Source organism: Manacus candei, unplaced genomic scaffold (genome assembly GCF_025592945.1).
Source record: "Manacus candei isolate 608988 ecotype Guabito, Panama unplaced genomic scaffold, ASM2559294v1 h1tg000043l, whole genome shotgun sequence".
Classification (NCBI taxonomy): domain Eukaryota; kingdom Metazoa; phylum Chordata; class Aves; order Passeriformes; family Pipridae; genus Manacus; species Manacus candei.
The window spans coordinates 18,531,527-18,555,493 of NW_026138091.1; the positions used below are offsets into that span (position 1 = coordinate 18,531,527).

Here is a 23,967-nt window from a genome sequence, read left to right on the forward strand (position 1 = left end):
CATTGTATACTGCGGCTCCAAAATAAGCTCATCAAGCTGACCAACTTGCAACAACAGCGGTAGTAGTAAAGAGAGAAACACACAATAACTGAAAAAAAAAAGAAAGCAGAAGAAAAAAGCTGTGTAATTTAAATTACAAAAACTCCATGATCTCAACTACATTTCAATTCTGCAATGGAAAACAGTCTTCAATGAACACAGGAAAGCAGAAAGCAAACAAACCATATAAAGAATAAGATTCTGTTTTTCAAATTACCATAGATAGAAGAAGTGTTTTTGTCTCCTATAATCTGACTTCATAAAGTTAATAAATGGACAGACCAATACCTAATGCCAAAGCTAAAAAAAGTAAAGGTATTTTGCTAAATAAGGTTTAATATAATCTGATATCACATTAAAAACATAACTATCAGGTGAGAAGTGCTTGTCTATGGCAGTGTACTAAAACAACACTGAAGTACACATGGAAACAAAGATTCACAGAATCACAGAATCGCAGAATATGCTGAGATGGAAGGGACCCACAAGGATCATCAAAGTCCAACTCCTGGCCCTGCACAGGACCAGCCCCAAGAGTCACACCATGTGCCTGAGAGTATCATCCAAATGCTCCTTGAACTCTGTGAGCCTTGGTGCTGTGACCACTTCCCTGGGTAGCCTGTTCTAGCACCTAACCACCCTTTGGGTAAAGAACCTTTTTCTAATATCTAACTCACTTCACATGATAGAGAGAGATTCATCTTCAGAGAAAAGTTCTTGAACTCCCACTAGATCAGAAACTTTTAATCCCCATCATATGGCCAAAATTAAATGGGGTAGCTTCATCCTGGTGCTTGTCCCAGTGAACATGGGGACATGATTTCAGAAGGAGATGTTGTTTTAATAGAAGAAAGTAGAGGTTTCCTAGGGCCTCTCTCCCTCTTCCACCTTTTCATGCAAGCAAAATAATATTGTGTGAGTCATACTCACTTTGGATTTGATGAATTCTGGTCTGAAGAAAGAGATTCCATGAAAAAAAAACAACAATGTGGTAAGAATGCAGCAGACCAGAAATATGCATGCAAGAGCCACATTCAACTCTAGATACATTCTATATTGTAAACAGTTTGGCAACACTTCAGGATGCAGGATATATTTCCTTATGACACAACCACATGGATATTCCCTACCACAACTTGTTGCAGCCATCACGCTCCAGCTGAGAACTACCCAATAGCCAGAGATCCAGGCAGCTGTGTCCCACCTACACTGCCTACAGAACTTGACTCACAGGAAATTCTTCTCTAGACCTATGGAAAGTTTTTCTTCTCCCATAAGAATGGTCAAAACCCTGAACAGAAAGGTCTTCATTATTGGAGGTGTTCAAATTCCTCCATATGCTCAGTGGAGATATTACCCATGCAGTCAATGCAGCCAAGAGAGCAAGTCACCTCACTCTACTGCAGGAGTCTTATAACCAGCCCAAAATGAGTGGATGACCTTATGAACGAACTGATGCACACTAGTCTGTGTTCACCAGATTAATACTAACCAAATGGGAGTCCAGACAAGTGTACCCAAATTTATACATCTTAATGAACCTGCCCCTTCCCAAGGTTTTTTTTTTGCATGTGTGCGAGAGACTGGAGAAAATGGTTACTGGCTCACAATTAGTGTGGGGGGCAGGGTTGAGGGAGGTGGGGAGGGCAAGTTCTGCCAAGGTGGGATAGTGCACTGCTCCACACCCCACCAGTGTAGCCTCTAGTCCAGCCCACAATGGCTACTAGCACTGGCACATCAAAAAGCCCATCTGGGGGGAAGGCGTCGAGAGACCAAGGCAGATAAAAGCAACAGCACAAAGATGCACGTGTTTGCGGCCCACCATTCAGATTTTACAGTACTTGAGATTGTGCTGGAATTCAAGCAGTGACTACTAATCTTTCTCTGCCCCCTTTCCTTCTCTCTCTCTCTCTCTTTCTCCCCTGATTTCCTCTTCTCAAAATCTGACTAACCTCAGGTTAGAGGTTTGCTAAGTCAATGCTTTGTGGAATGCTTTATTTTGATTGAATGTTGCTTTAACATTTGTCAAGTACCCTTATTTTCTGAAATTTTCCAATAAAAGTCTGTTGTTTAATCTCCTGAGAACGTTGTTGCATTTATCCTTTGCACCTGCCTCGGGGTATAAAAATCCTAGGCCCCTATAAGAAACTTATCGAGTGAGTCCAAGGCTTTACAATGTGCAAACTGATCTCTTCAGTTAAATAAAAAATTTAAAACTAGCTAACTCATTTCTGAATCATTGGTTACATCCATAATATCTGCCACTTCAACATTACAGCACTTGAGAAGTAATAAAGCCTCTTCATGTATGAAGTGAGAGAAATAATCCTACTAAAGGGATAATCTTGTAATTTACAATAATTACTATACTCTCTGCAATTTTTCCATTCTTTTATTTGCAAAATATATGAAAAGTGGTTGCAGTGCACAATACTGTAAGGAACACGGATTCATTCATTGCATGAAGGGCACAAAAACTGTACTGTCACTAAAAAGGCCAACACGAAACATTGCATCTCTCAGTTTCCATCCTGCATCACAGGTTACAAAATACTTTGAAAGTGGAGCATTTTATTACCCCAAAATACCAGATGTTTCTGGCGTCATGACAACACAGCAGTATGCTAACAACATCCCCAATAATCCAGAACTTGTAGAAAACCCACACTTAAGGGGGATAACACTGAAGGACCAATGCTTCTCTTACTTCAGAAAATAATATTCTGCATAAGCCAAAAACTAGACTTTTTAAAGAGTATTTAATGAATTATTTAACCATAAACAGTACTAAACAACAGAAAAATAAGGAAAAGAAATCAATTTTCTGTGAGCCTCCTGTAAACACTACCTCATCTTTTGACAAGGAAATTTTTCCCTGGTATTTGATCTCCATTTCTGCCAAATTTCAGAGCTATGTAAATAATGCAAATTCGGCCTAAATTTCCAACTTCTGACAGCCAGATGCAGGACTTTCAGGCATATTTAGGAGCACATCATATTGCTCCTACAAACAACTGCTACAAAGTAATCTAAAATAAATAATAATTGAAAAAAAAAAATTTATGACTATGTTGCTTGCATACAGTGAAGTCCCAGAGTCACATGTTAACGAATAAATTCACACTCTTCATGAGCCATCTGGTTTAAAGCCAAGTATTTTTCTCCTCCACCCAGAAGTCTTGTATAAACATAAGAATAGTACACACCTAGCAAAAATCAACAATTCCCTCTAAGGCGGATTCACGAACACATTTTATGACAATAAATTTGCAGCCTGTCCCTTTCTGAACAGGAGGCTGAAAGAAATATCAAAAAAAGAAGATACTTTAGAATCTAGTCATTGACTGCTATTGCCATACACCTAATTTTCAGTGCAACAGTTCCCATTCATATTGGTATGACTTCACTTAAGCAACACTAAAGTCCTTTCATCACCTCCAGGCTCCTAAGCCACAGACCAATTAGTAACTGTTAAATTAGATATTAACTCAACAGGAATTTTGCAGTCAAATAACAGCAGATCTGCCTCAGACAACTAATGTTTCATACCAGAATTTAAATTATCCAAGTCTTTCAGATGCTTGTCCCTTCTCTAAAATTGAATTTTATCCTTACAGTCATAAACAGTAGGCTTCCATCCACCGAGAGTTTTGTAATTACTATTAATTTGACTAAACTAGTATCTTCAAAGCAGAAGAGCAAGACAAATGAGCAGCTGGAGGTGTTATTTTTATTCATGTCTGACCTTCAGAGGCACCATTGTCAAAACAGGTAAAACCAATTAATTTTTTAAAAAATATCGATTACTAGGAAACATTATACTACCTAAACTAAAAGTATTCTGAGTTCTGAAAAATTTTGCCAAAAAAAATCTGAGAATTTTTCTTCACTAACCCTCCTACAGTTTTCTCCCATGTCAAAACATTCGAGAAAGGGCGATCATCACAACCAATAAGGGAAAATCCAGATTACCTTCCCCAGAATAAATTATTCCTCTTCTCATCTGCCTATCCTTACACCATACTCCTCTGCTAATACTTAAACTCCTGGAAAATAATTATCAAAATTATAATATTCAGATTACATTATCTCAACTATTTATAAATCAGAAGTGAGGATGGGACCTGTTCTTCTGCAAAGCATATCATCAAACTTTTGTAGTTGCATCCCATGGTCTCACTGAGTTCAAGAGAGCTGTTGTTAAGGTAAGAAAGACAAGGGACACAAACTTTTTTACCAGAAGTGCTTCCCACTTTCATCAGCAGCTCTTTAAAATATACCACTTCCAGGAAGAAGCAAACCACTGAAACCACTGAAACTGAGTGGGGAAATCTCTCAGTCTAGAAACAAACACAGAAATACAGACTCAGCAACTGACCAGAGACAGTGCAAAATTATCCAGTTTTGCATATCGCAGTAGTCCATGCTCTAATTTGCCTATTTTAATGCAAGGCTGGCTCTACCATGTTACGCCCCTCCGGACAAATAGGTGGAGCTGACATTTGACATTTGCATATTGATAAAGACAGAAACCCATAGAGGAAGGGGACACGACACTACTTAGCCATTTTTCAGATCTCTGTAGATTAGGAAAAACCATATTATCATAGTTTTAATTCCGCATGATTTAATTTCTTCATTTCTGCTTCAAGGAAATGACCAAGAAAATTTTCTCACTCTGCCAGATGCTAGCAAACCTAATCAAGAATGAGGTATTTAAATTAAAATGTTGAAGTTTACTAGCCTTTTCTTTTTTTTTTTTTATTTATTCCTACTGCCTTATCATTGCAGAGTGGTATGATTTTTCTCAAAGTCTACCACTTGAAAGGAACAATCTCAGAAATGTTTATTTCAAAGCATTGAATTATGTCATTATTAGCATTTTATTTCAAATCATGACTCATGGATATTCATTCTGAAAAGCTACAAAATAAAAGCATTAAGAAACATGCAGTGAGAGACCAGGGCAATAATCAAAATGAGAAGGAAAATCAGTAAAGAGAAAAAGAACTAAAGCAATGGGACCTGGACCATATCACAGACCATAATTTACTGGTGACTAACGTAGACTGAATGCTAACAACTGAATGCTGGCAGGAATGCATTTGATCAAAACCTACCTGATGGAGCGCAGAGCTCAAAAGGCAAATCAAGCAGGTCTCTATGAAGCTACTCTAATTAGAGGTTAGTGGTGTGACCATTTTTTGTTCCCTTCTTAAGAGAAAAAGAAAGGAAAAAAAGAAAATAGTCTTAAAGCTATTACTCTCTGTATATACAATATATTCACAAAGCATCTACTTGTGCAAAATCCCACTGAACCAAAAAAAGTTCCCCTTCTCACAATGCCTAAATACCTGCATCCAAGCAGGGCATAGCAGATGCCCATAGTGGGTGAATGGGAGGAGGGTAAGTGATTCCAGGAGAGTACACACATTTAATAATATGATAGCAGGCCAGACAACGTCAGATGTTTGAAGGAGACAATGAAAGGAAGTCTGCTGAAAGCCTCCCAGACTTCCCGGCTGACAACCACCTCGTTCAAAGACAAGTCGTTCAAAGATAAGTGTGACAAAAACAGGCCAATAGGGGAATTAGCAGAGTAGAATGAAAGCTGTAAAATTCAAACCCAAGGGATAATAAAGACACTTTCAAACAGTGACCACTACAGATCTGCATTTACAGAGCAATCTTTTCAGGCAATGGGAAGTGCTACTAGGGAGCCTTGGGAGAGACTCGCAATTCATCTTGGCACCACAAAGCACGAGTACAAATGGACAGGGAGCAAGGACAAAATCCCAAATGGACAGGTTAATTTGCTTCACTTTGAGTTACAGTGTCTTGCCTTCCATCATATTAAAACATGGGGGGAAGCTGCAGCTTTCTCCTCCGAAAAGCTTAGGACCCATTTCAATCTAGTGAGAACTCACTGATCAGCTTCAGTTTATGTTCAGGATTTATTTTCTAGTCTTTCACTTAAGTTGACAGACAAGAAAAAACACTGCCCTACCATGAAAAAAAGATCATCACTAAGTTCGTTGCAGGTGGTTTTACAAATTTAGGAGATAGCTGAAATGTAGCTTTCTGCTTACAAATGGAACAGTAAACTGTAGGAAGAAAATACAGTGTTTTCTAGAGTTCGTTTTAAACCTCTGCTCAGTTAACTTGAATGAGGTTCCCAGTCAACCCATGAGCATCTGAAGTGACACCAAAGGCTTAATCAGACTGTAGGGTGGAAAATCTGTATTTTTTTCCTCATAAAAACACTGCATACTGTGAGGATGGCTTTACCGTTTGTTGTTTTTTATAGTACCCACTTGCTTTAAAGGGAGTTTTTTAACAGGACCATGGACTCCTCAGGAGAAGAATATAAGAATAAGGTTAGAATCAGGGTAATGGGGCAACATCTGACCCAGAATGGGAAGGATTACGAAGTCCCAGATTTATCAGAATTATTTAAGAGATGACAAAAATCAAGTAATACATTTTCTTTTTATTCTTGTTTCCGCCTAAAAGAATATTGTCGATCTTATCCAGAAAACAGTTAAGCATCTGAGATACTGCCACAAAGGGAAAAAAGACTCCATAAAAACATGAGGGTAAGTGATAAGGAAGAAATAGCAGGAAAGGTAGCTTCAAATTTCTGGAGGGCTGTACCTGCAAATTAAACATAAATGCAGTATTTTCATGCTTGTTATGACAAAGAGAACAGGAAAACAACATTCTGAATTTGAAGACTGATATTGATACTCCAGGCTGGGATTCATTAGCACACAGAGCGGATAAAAAACCCATACTGGAATTAAAAAAACATACTGGAAAACACAGCCAGCATGGGAGCTGTGGTAACAGAAATGAGGTGAAATTCAGCATCCCACACTTCAGGTCAGGAATCTCAAGAACTTCTGTGAGATTTTAATTCTTGGCTACTCAGACCTGAGGTTTCAAATGCACTGCCTCGGCTCACCCCTGGCACATGCTAATGTGATATGAGAAGGAAGATACACTAATTCCACCTGCAAAATTAATTCCAGCTGCAAAAAGATAAAGGCTGTTAGTATAATCAGAGAAGGCGAGAGACTACTGCCTGAGGGATGGTTCAGACCTTGGATTGTTTCATATAGCAGAATGAGACACCATCCTCTACTAAATCCTTCAGCAAGGAAAAGCTGTTACTGTAGCTGAAGGGCAGAGCTGATGAAACAGTAAGTGGGTATAAACCAAACTGCAAATGCATTCTGTTGGGAAGCAAAAGTCTTACAACCACTGGAGTGAGGAAAAACAGTGGGGATACCTAATAACTGAAGTTTCACCTGTTTATAAAAGAGACATCTTGGTTTTGGACATGAGACTGACTCAAGCCAGGAGGTCCCTTCCCATTTGCTGTACAAGTATGATGCACAGTAGCTTGTTTGTGTGTTGAAGACATTATCAGCTTTGCAATAATTTTGCAAGATAATCTCTCCATCCCACACCGAAACAACTATTTCATTCAGCCATGATATTTGCCAGGATGCTTATTTGGTGTACCTGAGGCCCAGCAGCTTTGTTAGCCTGGCTTATTACTAAAAGCAAAGCATTTAGTCAAACAGGTATCATTAAAGGCACAAATATGATAGCAGAGCTGTTTGGCAGTAGAGATGTTATTCCCTGGTAACTATTTGGTGATTCAGAAAGAATCTTGTGAACTGGTAGGTGAATAAAATACCTCGTTTAACACAATAACTATTGAGGGGACAACCTACAGCTATCATTTGTGCCACCTTTCAGAAATGGCCCTTATTTGGTTTCCTAAGTTGTATGCACACAATTTGCAAACACACACATAAAACTGTTTGGAAGGTACTGCATCAAAAATGATGTCCCTAACTCAGACTATCAGCCCCTCTTCAAAACTGTATTAGTCCATTATAATCTTTCTCACTCTTCTGCACTGATTGCACAAATTTATTTACTTGCTATTGAAAAAGAAAATTGAAACCCAACAACAAACCAACAACACAAATTATTTCAATGCTTTATTTGGCTTACAATTATTGGTCTTAAAATTAGCAAGCGACTTACAAGTATTTTGAAACAGTTTTCTATTTCGATAGTACCCTAAGTTTTGGGGTTTTATTATTCATATGAATGACTGTGATAAGTAAATATTACCTGACACCTGCCTTACACACACAAATGCACATACTGTCCAAGGATGGGTTCACTCCACCGACAAAATGACCTAGTTTCTTCCTCTGAATCCTTCAGCTTTTTGGAAAGGAAAGGTTAGAGGCTACCTATCTTCTTTTAATGTTATTGTGAAGTTCTGTTCATTTTCCAGGCTGTCCAGCACTACAGATTGAAATGGATTTGCATTGCTGACCATTTGTATTGCTCAGAGCTTCAGCACATTACACCTCTCTACCCAGTCCCTCAGACAACACATCACTCCAGCTATTATAATCAGGATGCATTACCCCCCGTATCTTATTAGCACCAAGGCAACACCATCTGATCACTGATATGAAGAAGCTGTTCCACCCTAACCACATCACTATCAAAACCAAAATGGACCAACTTCTTTTTTTCCCCAAAAAGTGGCTTATGACAGCTGTTTGCAGCTCTGTAGCCTCAGTGAAGTCAGAATGAGTAAAAGGTAAGTGCTTTCTGCACAGTTGTGCAGCGAAGGATGATAATTTTTTTTTACTCTTGTTTTTAACCACACGACCAGGATAGCTGTTTTCCTGTTGGAACCACTTATTTTTCCACTATATGAAAAAAAACCAATTTGAATCAAATTAGGAAAATAAATTACCCTTCACGCTGAGAACACATATGCTTCCAGAGCAAGTGTCTGCAGCCAAGGTATAAATCCATCCTAAATACAAAACCAAAAATGATATGTAAGTCTTAAGCCTGTAAAACTCGAAGAGCAGAAACAGAATAGTAGAAATTCATTGTACTGATTTCAACAGGGCACACTTTGAGCTAGCCCGAAGGAATCAAATCAATTCTAAAAGCTCAATATTAATAAAAAATAAAACTTTTACTATTAACATAAGCAATAGGGACATCTTTGCTTCCTTATCACAAAGTTTAGGGTTTGTTTTACATGAAGTAGCTACCAAACTTAGCTGAGGTAGAAATACAGATCTGCAGGGTTTGGGATATTAAGCTTGTTGTTGGTTTGGGGGATTGGGAGTGGGTGATGTTTGTTTTTAAAGAAATTAAATGGCAATTTACAACTTCTACTACAATAAACAGAATGAAAAAAAAAGACATTTTTGAAAAAGTAGTAGTATTAAGTAACTTGTATGTCAGTATTTTATGCTCAATGTGTAACTTCTTTTAAACCGATGAGATCCTAACTTTTTTTTTCAATAGCAATCATAACGTTTCATGAGTAGAAGCACCCATTCTATTATCATATATTATCCGTAGCTTTTTTCCGTGCCTCTCTTATGCACATACACACACCGTCTCCCCCCTCTTTTATGTATAGACACACAAATGCATGTTTTTCACATCCCGTAGGGAATTTGGCAGAACCACAGCACGCAGGAAGCAGGGATGCACCACCAGCAGCAGGACCCTCTGCCTCAGCCACAGATCATGGTCACGGTCTCACTTCGAGCACACACGAGTCAATTGCTTCCCTTCTTCCAGTATGTGAATACATTCAGAGTTACAACGTACAGCCTTATGAGACCAAATAAATACTAAGCAATTCACTACAACACACAACCTTATGGGACCAACAAGATACTGATGAATTTATTGAAGCCCAGAAAAACTAAAAGACACTACAAAGGACATGGGTATTTCAGTTCTGGGTCTGCTCCATCTGTGAACATGAATTCCACATAATGGGAGGTTCACTACAATGATCACAAATTGATCAGTGAGAATTAAATGTTATGCCTGTCTGGAGGGACACCACATAACAGTGGATTGGTCTCGCAGCCTAATTACTTAAAGGCACTCATGTCACTCTTGGCTGCCTCCATGTGCACCCAAGCACTTTGGGGAACCTGTAGCCTCCCCCTTCAGCCTCCGGCAGATACTCAGAACCACATAGGAAATTATAACTAGGATTCCATGCTTCCAAGCATTTATTTTTATTTACTCTCTATAAATGTGTCAATATAATTGAGTATTAGGGCTATTTAAGACAGTTCAAGTTAATAAATTAAGGAGTACCCAGTTAGGCAGGAACACTCAAACAGGTGCCTGCATAAAACTTTACTCCTGATTAGCCCCTTTAAAGAACTGCTTAGGATAAAAAAACTTATTAATAAGTTAATTTTTTATTTTTTATGAAGAAGACAAATCTTTAAACTTTCAATTTTTTTTTCTGTCAGATATAATTTCCATATTGCTGTCTTTTCAAGAACATAGAAAAATCACAGTCCATTTGGTGGCCCATACACTTGACGACCAACAGTTGCTACACATACACATGTAATAATCAATACGGAGAGGATGTTGCCCTCTGCAAGAACTCTCAGCTCTATGAACAGCAGACTACTGGAAAGCCAATTATTAAAACAAAATATACTATGACAGTATATTTCATAAGGTTCTAGTGAAGTCATACATTAAAAAAAATTGAAAAGAGCATTTGATATTAAAACGGAAATACTGTTCCTATTTTACCTGTCATTCTGACCCTATTAATCCCTACCAGCATTATTATCCTCAGCACTAGAAAGTATAAGCACAGCAACCGCCTGTAAACCAGTTAAGGTCTATCTGCAGGATTAGATTCAGTGAATGGCTCAAAGCGTCACAATATTTTCCAAGGGCACTTTATTTGCTCTCTGGAGATACTCTTGAAAATGATTTCTCAGTCATTAATTATTCATTCTATTTCTTATAATCAGTTCTTTTAATTAGTATCCCAGGCAGCTTTGCTGAGGATCCCACACTTTCAGTAATTAGGGGCAGTTTGTTGTCCCTAATTAACTTCAGACATAGCAAGACTCTTATTACTTTGTTACTTCAGCTGTTTTTATGTTTGCCATCGCATATTCTGTCCTGCTTTAATGGCTCAGAAAGGCGACTGTCCTGTTTTGCTACTTCTCTCATTTAGGTTCCATCTCTCTTTCTTGACTGTGTTAGCTGCTTTATATTAAATCTCTCTGACTCTCTTTGAAGTCACATCTACACTGGCAAGCAGTGTGACACCAGAAAAGTGCATCTGCGCAGTGAAACAGAACCCTGCCAGCCTGTACAGTCTCCTTCCCATGTGTGCTGCTCTGCATAATTAAGTGCACTTGTAACAGACACAGCTTGTAATATAGCAAGAGGGTCATGTATGGAAGCTTTAACCAATTTACTGATTTTATCATACCTCTGGGACCTCTTGAAGGCCATTACAGAATGAGTTCTGACTAACAACTGCAGTTAGCAATTAATGTGTTAATAAACTACTAAATATACAGAACACGCAAACCAGCTAGCAGTTTAAGAATAATCTGAATAATTTTATTGCCATTTTAAGTAAATAATACTTCTAATTCTTACATGATGCTTTTCATCTACAGACAGCAAGGTGTATTAAGGCAGGAGAAAGATTCCTGGAATCCAGTTGTTCCCAAGAAAGTCTGAGGAAGAGCCAAGCACTCCTGTTCCCAGGGACAGTGTACTGCTGTCCGTTCTTGTAATTCATAAAGTAAAGACATTTTACCTCAGCCTGTGGGTGGTGGGGGCAAAGAGGGGACAAACAAATCTTCATTTGGCTCTAACAGAAGTCCAGTAAGGTATATCTTACACACAGGGTGTCTGAGAGAGAGCCACACACAAAAATAGTCACATAGTCTGATACCAGTCAGTGACTGATCTGCAGAACCAGCAGATCACCTTTATATTACACAGTTAAGAATAACATTTCCTTTTCAGCAACACACAAGCAAAATACATCCACATATGCACAGGCTGCTAGATCTTGTAATTCTCAGACTACCTTTGTAGGATGTTTTGGTTTTCATATTGTAGGTGGTAAAACAGAAGGCTTATAGTCACAAAACACAGCTGGTCGCTTCGTAACACTTATTACCACAGAAAATGGCCTGGAAACATTAAGTAAGGGTACTTAAAAACTTGGATAGGACAATAAGATAACTTTAAAAGCTAGCCTTAATCTCAGGCGGTGTTTTAAAGTAAATGAATTTGGGAGCCAAAGTATGCTGAAATTTCTTGTATCACAGAATATTTAAGGTAAGATGCTTGTAATTACTTCATAACTATGTACTAGCAAGCTCAGAACCTCCACTGTGTGTAGCATTGTCATAGGCTTACTTGTTCTAAAAAACGAGGCAGGGAATTTTTCTTTCCCATGCATCACTATAAGGGGAGGATGTTGAACAGGGGAGGGTAGTTTTGCCTTGGGTGACTGACCCAGACAAAAGAACTAGCCAGCAGATCCACATTCCAAGCTGATGGCCCTCTGAAGACTGTGAAGAGGGGTGATTGTTTTTTTTCCTCTCTGTCCTTGAAAACAGGAGGCACTTCACTTTTGCCTTGACTGTAGGGAGGGTGTGTGTTGGAGGGGTCCAAGGTTGACTTTGTTTTCAGCCTGGTCATCTGGCTGTTTTCTGGCCCCAGTTTGTTTCCTGCCCCCTGTTCTGCCCCCAGACCAGGTCTGCTTGGATATCACCAGAGAGGCTTGACTCATCTGCAGAGGAACCTTTTGGGGAGGAGGTTACCTTTTCCCTCCTCCACTCCCGTGTTTGGCAGCAGCTTGTGCCCATCAACGAAGGCGGGAAAATCCCGGCCACAGCCAGCCACAAACCCTTGATTTTCGTGGGAAGAACCCCCTTTTCCCCCTCCCCTTCTTGGTGGTGAGGGTAAGATCTCCATTTTCGGCTTCTCCCCCGATCCAGGGCCCCACGTGGCGACTACCAGAGCCCAACAGCGCCCCCTGCTGGCCGTGGTTAGAACTGCGCCAAAAGGCAGAAAGTACTGAACTGTTTGCTTTCTGAGGGGGATTTCTGGGTACAGGATTATTGTTTGGTTGTTTTTGTGGTTTTCTGTTGTTCTGCCAATACACATAAGTATGGCCAGTCTTCGTGAGTGAAGATTTGGGAAAGGTCATTCCCCTTCGAGCCTGCGCAGTGGATTTTTTAGGTGAGACACAGTGTGCACTGAACTGAGCCCACTCTTTAATCCTGAGGTTCATCTGCCGGGGTCGAGCGAGCTTGGACAGTGGCAGCGAGGTCCTCAGGACATAGGTTTGTTTAGAGTGACCTTCTCTTAGATGGATGGCCTTACAGGGCTGACGAGCTCCATCTGCCCGGGGGAGTTTCCCTGACCAGGAATCAAACCTGGGCCGTGGCGGTGAGAGCGCCGCATCCTAACCACTAGACCACCAGGGGTCCCCTGCCAATACACATACATCCTTTAATAAAGGGCTGTTATTTTTTCTTTCTCCATACTTCCTCAATTGGAGCCTCTTAATTTCGGATTTACAATTGCTTAGAGGGAGGAGTTTGGTCTTCCTCATAACCCATCCTCCTTAGCAAAACACTTTAGTGTCATTAAACTGAGACAAGTATATGTGTGGTTATGAGAATGATACTGCATTTGGAGTAAAGTCACCACAAACTGAATCTAAGTGTCTGTTCAGGCAAATACTCCAACTCAGAGTTGGAGTAGAAAAAATGTTTACTAGAAAAAAAAAATTTCTAATGGAGTTTTCTAACTTCTATCTCTAAATACCACTATTTACTTTTAAATTCCCACTGGTAAGAGGCTGAAAAATTCTCTGCCTTTTAATGACACTGTAGGAAGAGAGTGAGAGGGGACCTGATTGCTAAAATGATTTAATATCGGATCTATACCAAAAAACCTCTTATTTATTTTTATTTCTTTTCTTTGCTTATGTTCCATTCATAAAGAGATCAAAATTAAAAAAATATTTAAAATGGTCAATATTAATGTTTTAGCATTAATGCATATCTGATGTATTAAACAGTGGAACGGCAAAACATACATAGAACACTTCTGAACAAGAAACAATCTTCCTACAAGGCCTCAGAATACATAATTTAGAAATAAATGAAGGAATGTATGAGCAATAGGCACAAACTGGAGATGATTCCCAGCAAAAGCCAGCAAGATAAACATTTGGCATAGACTGCCTGAAGGTAGATATTTTTAAAAAACAGAAAACTCATGAATTCACCATTAGAAAATCCTAAACATAAGAAACAACTCCAATCTTCTACAGAAAAAACAGTTTTCCCCAGTGCACTGTATCCTACTACTGATTTTTATGGACTCCAACTCCTGTGCCCCACATTTCTCACCAGCTCTTTACTCTTCCTATTTTGTATAACTGACATGAATATTGAGACTATCCACTTTTTTTCCAGCTTTGTCCTTTCTTCCATATCCTCATCTGTGGCCCAACCAAGTCTACTCAAAGTACTATCCTAAGGATTTTTTTGGGGTATCTATACTTTCACTCAAAGTATCCCTCCAGCACTTTTATCACACAGAAGCTGCCAGCCTCTATTTCTAAAATCTCACAGACAAGACAACTGAAGATAAATGAATAATTAATGGTTGAGAGAAAAATGGAAACAGAGCTGGAGAAAAAATCTTGTATAATCAACTTCTCTTTTTCTAATTTTTCTTCACCAGGTCATGTAGTTAAAAAAGTACTCACTGTACTTCATTCTTCACAATACTGTTAATTAATGCTTTTCCCCTTCCTGACAGGAAAAACACTCAAGAATATTCTTGACTTCATGCACACAAGTAATCATGCTTGAAGAGAAGCATATGCTTTTTCTCCTCACTGCAAAACAAATAAGAACTATATATATATATTTTTTTAATAAGTACCATCAACTTCTAGAGAATTTTAAATACAAAATGAAAAGCCTTCAATGCTTATGGCTGAGAAAATAACCTTCAAAATGCAAACTTAAACTTATGCAGCCTGGTATCGACATGCAAACACTCCATCTCTCCTGCTGCTCAGAGTTTCCCACACACAGCAACAAATTGAAAACTGCCTTTTCACAGCTGCTACTCTGAAACCTGGGGGAATCTGCTGCAACACACAAGAACTGAGCTGCTTTCAATTCAGCGCCAGCACTTCTAGGCAGAAATGGGCACTGGAGATAGGTACTAGGCAAATGGAACAGGACTTCAGCAAACACTATTCCTCTCCCTTCCTCCCATCCTCAATGGCAATAGCTAGAAGCCACGGAGAGGTCTGAGTACCAGACCTGTGCATGCCACTGCCATCAGCTGGCAGCAAGAGGAGTAACTTGGAAAGAAATACAGGAGTCATGTTTGCAGCTAATGTGCAAAAAAAAAAACCCTATATGAAAAATTACTTAAAGATTAAAGAGTTTTAAAACCTTAGAGGCTTGCACCTGGTTTAGACAGAGTAACATACTAACTGGGGCTCAGTACAACTAAATATAGAACTAGAGTCAAGGCACAAAGACTGGCACCCCAACACACATCCCTCAATCAGCAGAGGTAAGCCAAGCACTTTCCTAGAAGACAACATATCATCCCATCTTCCCCTATGGACACCTCTTGGGTTCAGAAAGCAAGTTTTGTCCCTGAGCTATTAGCTTTCCAGTTCTAGCAAGGGAAACAGCAGCAGACAGGGATATGGTAAGCTAGCAAAATAGGAGATGTACACACAAAAAAGAAACAAGGGTAACAGGAAAGTAGAACACAAATACAGAGGTACATTAAAAAAGCAAAACAATACATTGCAAAAGCAACTTCAGAATGATTTTCACTAATATGAAAAAGAAATGGTAAAAGCCAGAAAGAGAAAAACCAACTCTAATAACCAGCACGCAAATGGAAAGGCAGGTGGTTAGTAGTGTCTCCAAACATGAACTGATGACAGCAGGTGTGCATGGAGAAGTAAGGAAGGGAAAATGAAAATTTGCTTTTATAGAAATGCATCATTCAATGAACAGTTAACTAGCAACCAACAAGTGTTTTCTGCTCTGGCAATATTGTATAGTTAAAGACAGTACATGGTAATGGTTATTTTGATATATTGCCCTCTCCAGATAACACGTAAAGAAGTGTGGCTCAGAGGGGAAAAGAGTATTCTCACCAGCTTTGTTATTCCATGGTAGCAATGGATATATTTTTCAAATAATTTCAGATAAAGTATTGAAGACAAGATGAGCTGATTTGGTATTTCTGCTTCTCAGTCACCAATTACAGCAGTTCAGATACATAAAATATAATGTGAGAATAACAACTGCAAAGGGTGAGAAATGCAAGGCAGCCCAGCCAGCCAATTCCCCTGTACAGTTCCTGCAGAGATAGAGACAATCAACTGATCCTTCAAACCCTCCTCATAAGCCCCTAATAACTAGTCTTCCTCAGGCACTTTAAATGGGGTATGTGCCAACAAAGTCAACACACTTCTCAAACTGTGTGGGTGACAGAAAAAAAGAAAAAACCTGGGGTCACTCATTCAGAAAAAAACATAAAATTGCTCCATCAAATAATAATAACTAAAAAAATCAAATTTCAAAGGCAAGTATAGGTAAAATAAGCAGGGAAAACAAAACAAGCAAGTAAAAGAAGAGACTGATGAATTTTTCATCACAGTATACTAGGTTTGCAGACTGTCCATACACATTCACTTCATAACACAGCTGTTTACCAGCTCCTGGTTTTCCCAGCACATTGTCTAGCTTTTGGCCAAACCCCAGCTATCAATTCTGAGCTGGCAGGCCAACAGAAGAATTTAAGATTAAAACAAAACTCTGAAGGACCATAATTTCTGAAGCGGTGCTGGTAACTAGAAGGCTCTGCTTCTCTTGTCACCCTTCAGTATTTCTTCAGCCATGGGTTGATTCAATTGCCAGTGGTGAGTAACTTGCCTACTGCAAGCAAAACCAGCTTCTTCCCCAAAGAGCCAGTTCTGACAGGGGCAAAAAGATCTATTTGCGAATAGTCTTGTCTCAACATGTATAGAGCTCTGTAGGCCACTATATTATGGGCTTCAACAGGATTTACCAAAACATTCTATACTCGCCTGCAAATAAAATACACACAGTTTAGAGCATCATGACAAGGTGTTATGGGGGAAAATAAGGCAAACAAACTTGATTTAAAATGATTTCCTGAAACACCAAAAAAACCCTGAAATTTTTCTAAGGGAAACAATGAAGGTAGGAATGGAAGATGTTCCTAGAAAGCTCTTCAGCAGAATTTTGACCAGATGACCAAGTTTTATACCTAAGCTCTTCCTCTTAAATGTGTCTAGAGTTCCCGAAAACAATAGCTTTGGATGTACTCTCCTTGATACCTTAGCAGTGCAGAAAGCAACATCTTATGCAGCAGGCTCAGAAGCCAAGAGACGATTTTTCTTTTCCAAAATATGCTTAGTCAATAAATAAGTAGATACACACCACCAGCTCAAAAGCAAGGAAATGTGAAGCTTGGGACAGGAGAAATAAAAACATTGAGAATAAAACTGTGATTCAGAGAATGAAGTCTATCCCCACAACCAGCATTTTCCTGATACTATTTCTTAGTGGACACATATTACTGTAAACCTCTTCTTTAGAGGTAAACTCCAAGAAACAGATACGAACAAACTCACAGAATTCAGATGAAAATAAATTATTATTACTGCTCCTACTTTGACAGTTAACTAGAAGTCAATGTTTTCGATCTACTCGTGATTGAGCAGCTGGACAGGAGAGAAAAAATGGTCATCAAGTATTCAGGAAATAAAGTTATTCAGTTACGAATTTTATGCAGCCAGATCAATTACTTCTGCTACCTATCACCTATGAAAGCAAGACCTGAATATCAGCTTTGATGTACTAAGCCTTTCATGCATTATGAAATCTCGTTTAGCCTAGGAGTGTTACTTCTTCCTCAGTCTTGGGTTTTTGTGTGGCCACTTGATTACCAGAGTAAATTTTAAAATGTTGAGGGATTAAAACACAGGAAGAACTTTTTTTTTAGTTAATTGTAGTATTTCATTGTCCCTTCCTTCCCCAGGAACTTTAACTCTGCCAGATTTGTCTGCCAGATATAGAACCTGCCCTTGGCATGTACTCCCTGAGTAAAACTGAGTAGGTACACACAAGTGTACAACTGATTAGTATAAACAGCAGTTACCAAGGTCATCATCTAATCACCGACTCAGTGTATGTTCACAGACACCACTTTTCCTTGATGGAAAAAAGTCACAACAGCAACGCATTTCCTTCACCACCTCAATCTCATTCTACGGACCAACTCAATCTGCTGGATTGAGATTCAGTTTGGTTGGGGTAGGAGAACACAAGGAAGAAGAATGGGATGTTTTAAGTATTTTCTTCTTCTCTTTTGCTGAGACTAGAAACAAAGAGGAGTGGAGACACAGAAAATAAAAATGCTGAAATACATTCAAGAGGACTCATAAAAAAGTGGTAACTACAAAAAAGTTACGGTCTCTTTAAACCAGGGACAGACAAACCTTGCTTTACAAAAGAACCATATGTAATGCATTAATGCATTAATATTTCTCTAAAAGTAGGAAAATACATGACTAAATGTCCATAAATATCTATTGAAAAAATGTTACTAAATACATATTAGGTCTACTCTTTAGAGAAAACTCCATCTTTGTCAGGATTTGCCACACAACCTTGAAAAATCACACCATGTTTCAGCTCCACATCTCCAATATTTGCCTATTCCTCCTTCTCTATTAAAAATCTATTTGCAACCAAAATAAGATAGGATGCAATAGCAGGCCACCAACTAACTCTGAACAGTTTAAAAAAAGTATTTTTACCACATATCCTAAAGATTTAAAAAAAAACAAACGCAGTCTTACCATAAAAATATGTGATTCAGCAAAACTTGGGTTAAATGACATTAAATTTGTCATTAAAAAGAAGTCATTGGAATTGACGGACTCTGGTGAATTATAATACTTCTTTTTTTTCTTAGAGTTTGATTTTTTTAGTTAATCTTATCTATCACAATACAGCAGAGCTAATTTTACTTAGCAAGAAGGAAGAAGAAAGGACAACAGAGGAATGAAACATTGCCTGCATTTAAAATTCTTTAATTAGTATTACGCAGTCCTTTAAGTATGGTGGTTTCAAGATACTGTATAGTGTATTTTAATCTGATACTGAAGCAAGAACATAAGAAGCCAGCCATATTGTAACCCATTTCCTTACTGATATTACAGTACAGTTGAGGATATTTGATATATGAATTCTTTCTCATTCCCTTACTGGATAATATGTTCCACATTAAAAAGGAGGAATGCAGCACATTAAAATACTGCAGAATGCAGTTTTTGCTCAGCAATATACCAAATGAACTGGCAGAAAGAACCAATTACTTTTGCTCTTAAGCAGGGTGGATACTATTCTTAGGTTATCAGAAAGACTGCTGGTGCAAAAGCATTACAAAGAGTGCACAAGCTGAAAGAGGCAGGGAGCTGGAACCAAACAGCATCAAAGGTTCTGATTCAAAACCATGTCTTGGATCACTTATCTACTGATGATGGACAGGGCATGCAGTAGTTAACAGCTCCAGTTAAATAACATGGGTAAGGAACCTCAGTCCAGCTCTCAACAGACAGCCAGTCACATCACACAAGTCAGAAGTGAAGCAAAAGAAGAGATCAAGGAAGAATCCATATTTGTATCATACCTTGGCAGAGAGAAAATTAATTCAGGAAACAAGACAGACTTTTACCCCATGGAATATGAATCACAGAATCACAGAATGAGTAAGGCTGGAAGGGACCACAGTGGGTCATCTTGTCCAACCTCACTGTCTGAGCAGGGTCATCCCAGAGCACATGGCACAGGATTGCATCCAGACAGTTCTTAAATATCTCCAGTGAGTGAGACTCTACAACCTCTCCGGGCAACCTGTTCCAGTGCCTGGTCACATGCACAGTAAAGAAGTTCTTCCTCATATTCAGGTGGAACTTCCTGTGCATCAGTTTCTGCCCATTGCCTCTTGTCCTATTGCTTGGCATCACCCAGAAAAGCTGGGCTCCATCCTCTTGACACCCTGCCTTTAGATACTCATATACATTTATTAGGTCCCCTCTCAGTCATCTCTTCTCTAGACCAGCTATCACATCTCCGAAAGTGTCTTCCTTCAGGACATGGTGTAAGACAGGTGGTTGTACTCTCATTCACAGGGTCACCATGCAGCACAGAGTGCAGAAACTAGACACAAAAGAAGGCTCCTTTGTACAGCTCTCAGCAATCTCGAACTATCGAAGCAGGTTTTCTGAACTCTCAAAACTCAGGACCACTTCTGCTACCCTATATTTACTGGGTAATATATACCACAGTGTCAAATAAGAGGAAGGATGGTAATGTGCATTTCATTACTTCCTAGACAGAAATGCAACTCCTAGAAAGAATTATTTTGTGTTATGTCTTATTTAAAAACTCTATTTTCTGACCAGCTAAAGACAAGTCATCATTGTTCTGCAGCTAAATTCCTAAACATGACAAAAGTCTCTTTGGGCATACAGTTATTAACCCAAAAGTCAGAGTTCACGTAAAAACAGTAATTACCAGGAGTAGCATGTAATTTTAGGTATCAAGTCAATTCTATCAATCACTTTGTTCATTGGTCATATGTTAAATCCACAACAGTTTTATTTCTGTATTTGCAGACATTTTATTAATAAAAATAATACAGCAGTTATTTTTAAAACAGTTCCTATGCTTAATGACTGAGATAAGCGAGAACTTCTAAATACTCAGTATCTTCTGCGATTGATAGTCACAAGCTTAACTTGGAAGCTGATTAGGAAAATTTAATCAAGAGGAGGGCAACGTGGCACTGGAGCAGGTCACACAGATGGGCTGTGGGATCTCATCTCTGGAGGCTTCTGAGTCTCCTGCTTGAACCTAGATTGGTATCAACACTGCATCAAGTTCACTTTGGCTTTGTCCAGTGGGAAGTCACACTCAGATGACCTCCAGATGTCTCTTCAAAATATCGTTTCTATGGTGACTGTTTTGGGGTGAGTAATCTTCAGTGGGGTGAAAATTCTCATTTTGACACGTTTTCTTTGGCTTTCTGCTTACAAGATGTCTTTATACAGGCTCCACAGTTTAAGCACCTAACACTTAATAAAACCAAAACATTTTTTTCAGAAATAATCTTATTATTACCGCCACGTTAACTTGTCAGAGAATTCACTAAGCACAATTACCTGTAGCAGACATACTTCAAACAACTCAAAACATTTAGTATTGAATTCTACAAACCCTTAGAGATATGGAAGCATCAAGATCATAAAAAGCCAAGGGGAAATTAATTCTTTTTTGTGTTCTATCACTATCCTTCTGGAAAATTATGTGGAATGGGGTTTTTTATTTGTTTCTTTTCTGTTTTGACTTGAATTGGCCTGTTTGTTTACAGAATTGACAGTAAAAATACACAAACTTTTTAGACCAAACATTTCAAGAGTTGAGCTTTTAAGTGGTTATCTGGAAATGCAATGCCTTAAGTATTCTACCTATTCAACAGCTCAAAAGTAAGTGAGAATAAGCAAAAATCCCTACCACACACCTGCCAGTTCTCAACAGCTTGTATTTGATGTACAAGGTGCAGAGAATAATTTTGGTCAACCTTCACTAGAAGGCCATTCTCATCACAAACACGCATGTTGATTGTTTCTATGTACAGAAAGAGCGCACTTAATAATTCATGAAACAAAATAGTTTTCTCGTTCACCTCTGTATTATGGCTTAATTTGCTCGAGTTGGGTACTGATGGTCAGAACGCGACTCACAGAAGGCACCTCTGGGAAATTTAACTCCAGTCATCAGGCAGCGCCGAGAAGCAGGAACAGATCCTCCACGGCAGAGCGGCCCCAGCGCCCCCGCGCCCGCTCCCTGCGCTCCTGTGCCCTTCGCACGGCGACTTTAAGCATAACTCTAAAAACTTAAACGACTTCACCCCGGTGACTGATGGATTTCTAGGTGAAGGGTCTGTTTTGAGGAAGGCGGGCTCAAACCCAGCCCTCCAGCAGCTGCTCCCGCAGCGCCCGCGATGCCGCCGGCGGCTCCTGGCGCCGTGTCCCGCCCGGTGCCCGGGGCGGCGCTCAACCTGTTGCGGGGCGGGAGCGCGGCGGCGGCCGTGGCTGCGGGATGGCCCGCGGGAGACAAGCGCAGGCGGCGGGGCAGGGGGAGCGGGGAGGCGGGGGCTCACCTTCTGCTGCCGGCGGGCCATGTCTGTGGGCTGCTTGGCGTTGAAGGGGTGCGCGATGCACCTCGCGATGAACACGTAGAGCTGCAGCCGGAGCCGCTTCTCCCGCTCCTCTCGCTGCAGGCGCTCCTGCTCATCCCGGCCCTCGCTCAGCACCGAGGGGCTGGGGCTGGTCTCCCGCGCCGCCCCGGCCTCTCTGCCCCGAGAGTCCCGGGGCGGCGCCGGTGGCAGCGAGCGCGGAGAGCCGCCGCCCGCCGCCACCAGCACGTCCCGCCGCTCCTCTTCCAGCAGCTCATCGGACTCCTCCTCGCTGGAGGAAGGGTCCAGCATCGCGCTCGGGGGGCGCGCCCGGCGGCTGGCACGGAGCGAGGTGGGGAGCGGCGCGTACCTTTCCGGACACGTCGAGTTTACACACGGACTGTTTCCGACCGGCGGCGGCTGCCGGGCGGGAGCGGAGGGGCGGGGAGGAGAGGCGGGGTTTGGGAAAGGGGTCGAGCCCGGGTTGCCTGGGAATTGCTTCGACCGGCTCCCGGCGGAGACAGAGGCGGGACCGGGGCCGGGCTAACATCTTCGCCCGCCCCGGCGGGGATAGCGGCCCGCGAGTGGCCAGGACGGGCAAGGGAGGGCAGCGCCGCATCTGACAGAGCACCGCACAGTACAGCATGACTCGGCACCGCACGGCACGACGCGGCTCGGCTGCCCTGCTCCCAATAAGGGCAGCTGCTGGCCGGGAGCTTCCCTGGCAGCGCTGGTCCGGTGCGCCCTGCCCCGCGTCCCGGCCAGCGGGGCCGCCGTGGGAAGCGCATCCTGCCCTCTCCATCCGGCTCTGACACACGGCGAAACGCCGTGCTGGAAGGGGAGAGCGGAGGCTGTGCGCGCCAGCGACCCCGGGCTCACTGGCATCCTCTGCCAAGTAGTGGGGGTGGAAATGAGAGACATCTCAAATGGCCCCAGAAGAGGAAGACACCGAAACCCTGCCTTTTTGAGGTGGGTAGTGGGCTGATGCTGAACTATGCGTTGCTCTCGTAGGTTATTTCTGTCGGGAGCCTGCAGCCACAAATCGGTCGTTCACATCTCTCCGAAGTCGTTATTCCACTGTCTGAGGATCCGAACAGGTTTGTATTCACAGTGGTTGTCGTCACACTTAAGGCTGTGAGAACCATACGAAGCCCTACGACTAGGAGGCTCTAAAATTGAACAAAAAGGGCTTCACCGTGTGAAAGCCAGATTCCTGGAGTCTGATCAGGACCCCCTGGAAAGGCAGGCTTGGGGAGGGAAAAGACATCCGATTTCATGTGGATCAACAAGTCCTTCTCTCAATCCCTATTCACCCACATGCAAAGGTGCTGGTACCAGGGAGGACAAGGGAACTACTGAGCAGGAAAGGATCAGGGGCCAGGAGGACGAAGGCTGGAGGGATGGACTGGCTCACAGAAGGCCGTGGCTCTATATGCTGCTCTAAAACAACGGTAGCTGAGGCTGTGCCCATGCTGCTTCAGGCCCTGCTCTATACCAGTGACAGGTTTTCAAAGCCCTGCATGGAAACTCAACAAACTCAGGCAGCCAACCCTGTTCTCACTGTATGAGTTGGGCTGGGTTTAGAGTAGTGGACTCTAGTCCATTATCAATATTTTGAAGTTCCCAGTACTGCAGATTTAGGAAAGGATCTTTAAAGCTGGCAGTTATCTGCCTACTGAACCATCTTTCAGGAGGTGGAATTCCTCTTGCTGAGGGCAGCAGCTATTAGTT

General features: G+C 41.0%; 1 protein-coding gene across 4 annotated transcripts in view; it reads right to left on the reverse strand.

The window, feature by feature from the left end:
• CADPS2 (calcium dependent secretion activator 2) overlaps positions 1-22,661 on the reverse strand; it is a 287,348-nt gene extending 264,687 nt beyond the window's left edge. For all 4 annotated transcript variants that reach the window (XM_051795418.1, XM_051795416.1, XM_051795417.1 and 1 more), the window contains exon 1: positions 22,222-22,661. In XM_051795418.1, coding sequence (XP_051651378.1) covers positions 22,222-22,548 — 327 coding nt within the window. In that variant the 5' untranslated portion in view covers positions 22,549-22,661. The remainder of the gene's footprint in view (positions 1-22,221) is intronic.
• Positions 22,662-23,967: the final 1,306 nt, after the last annotated feature.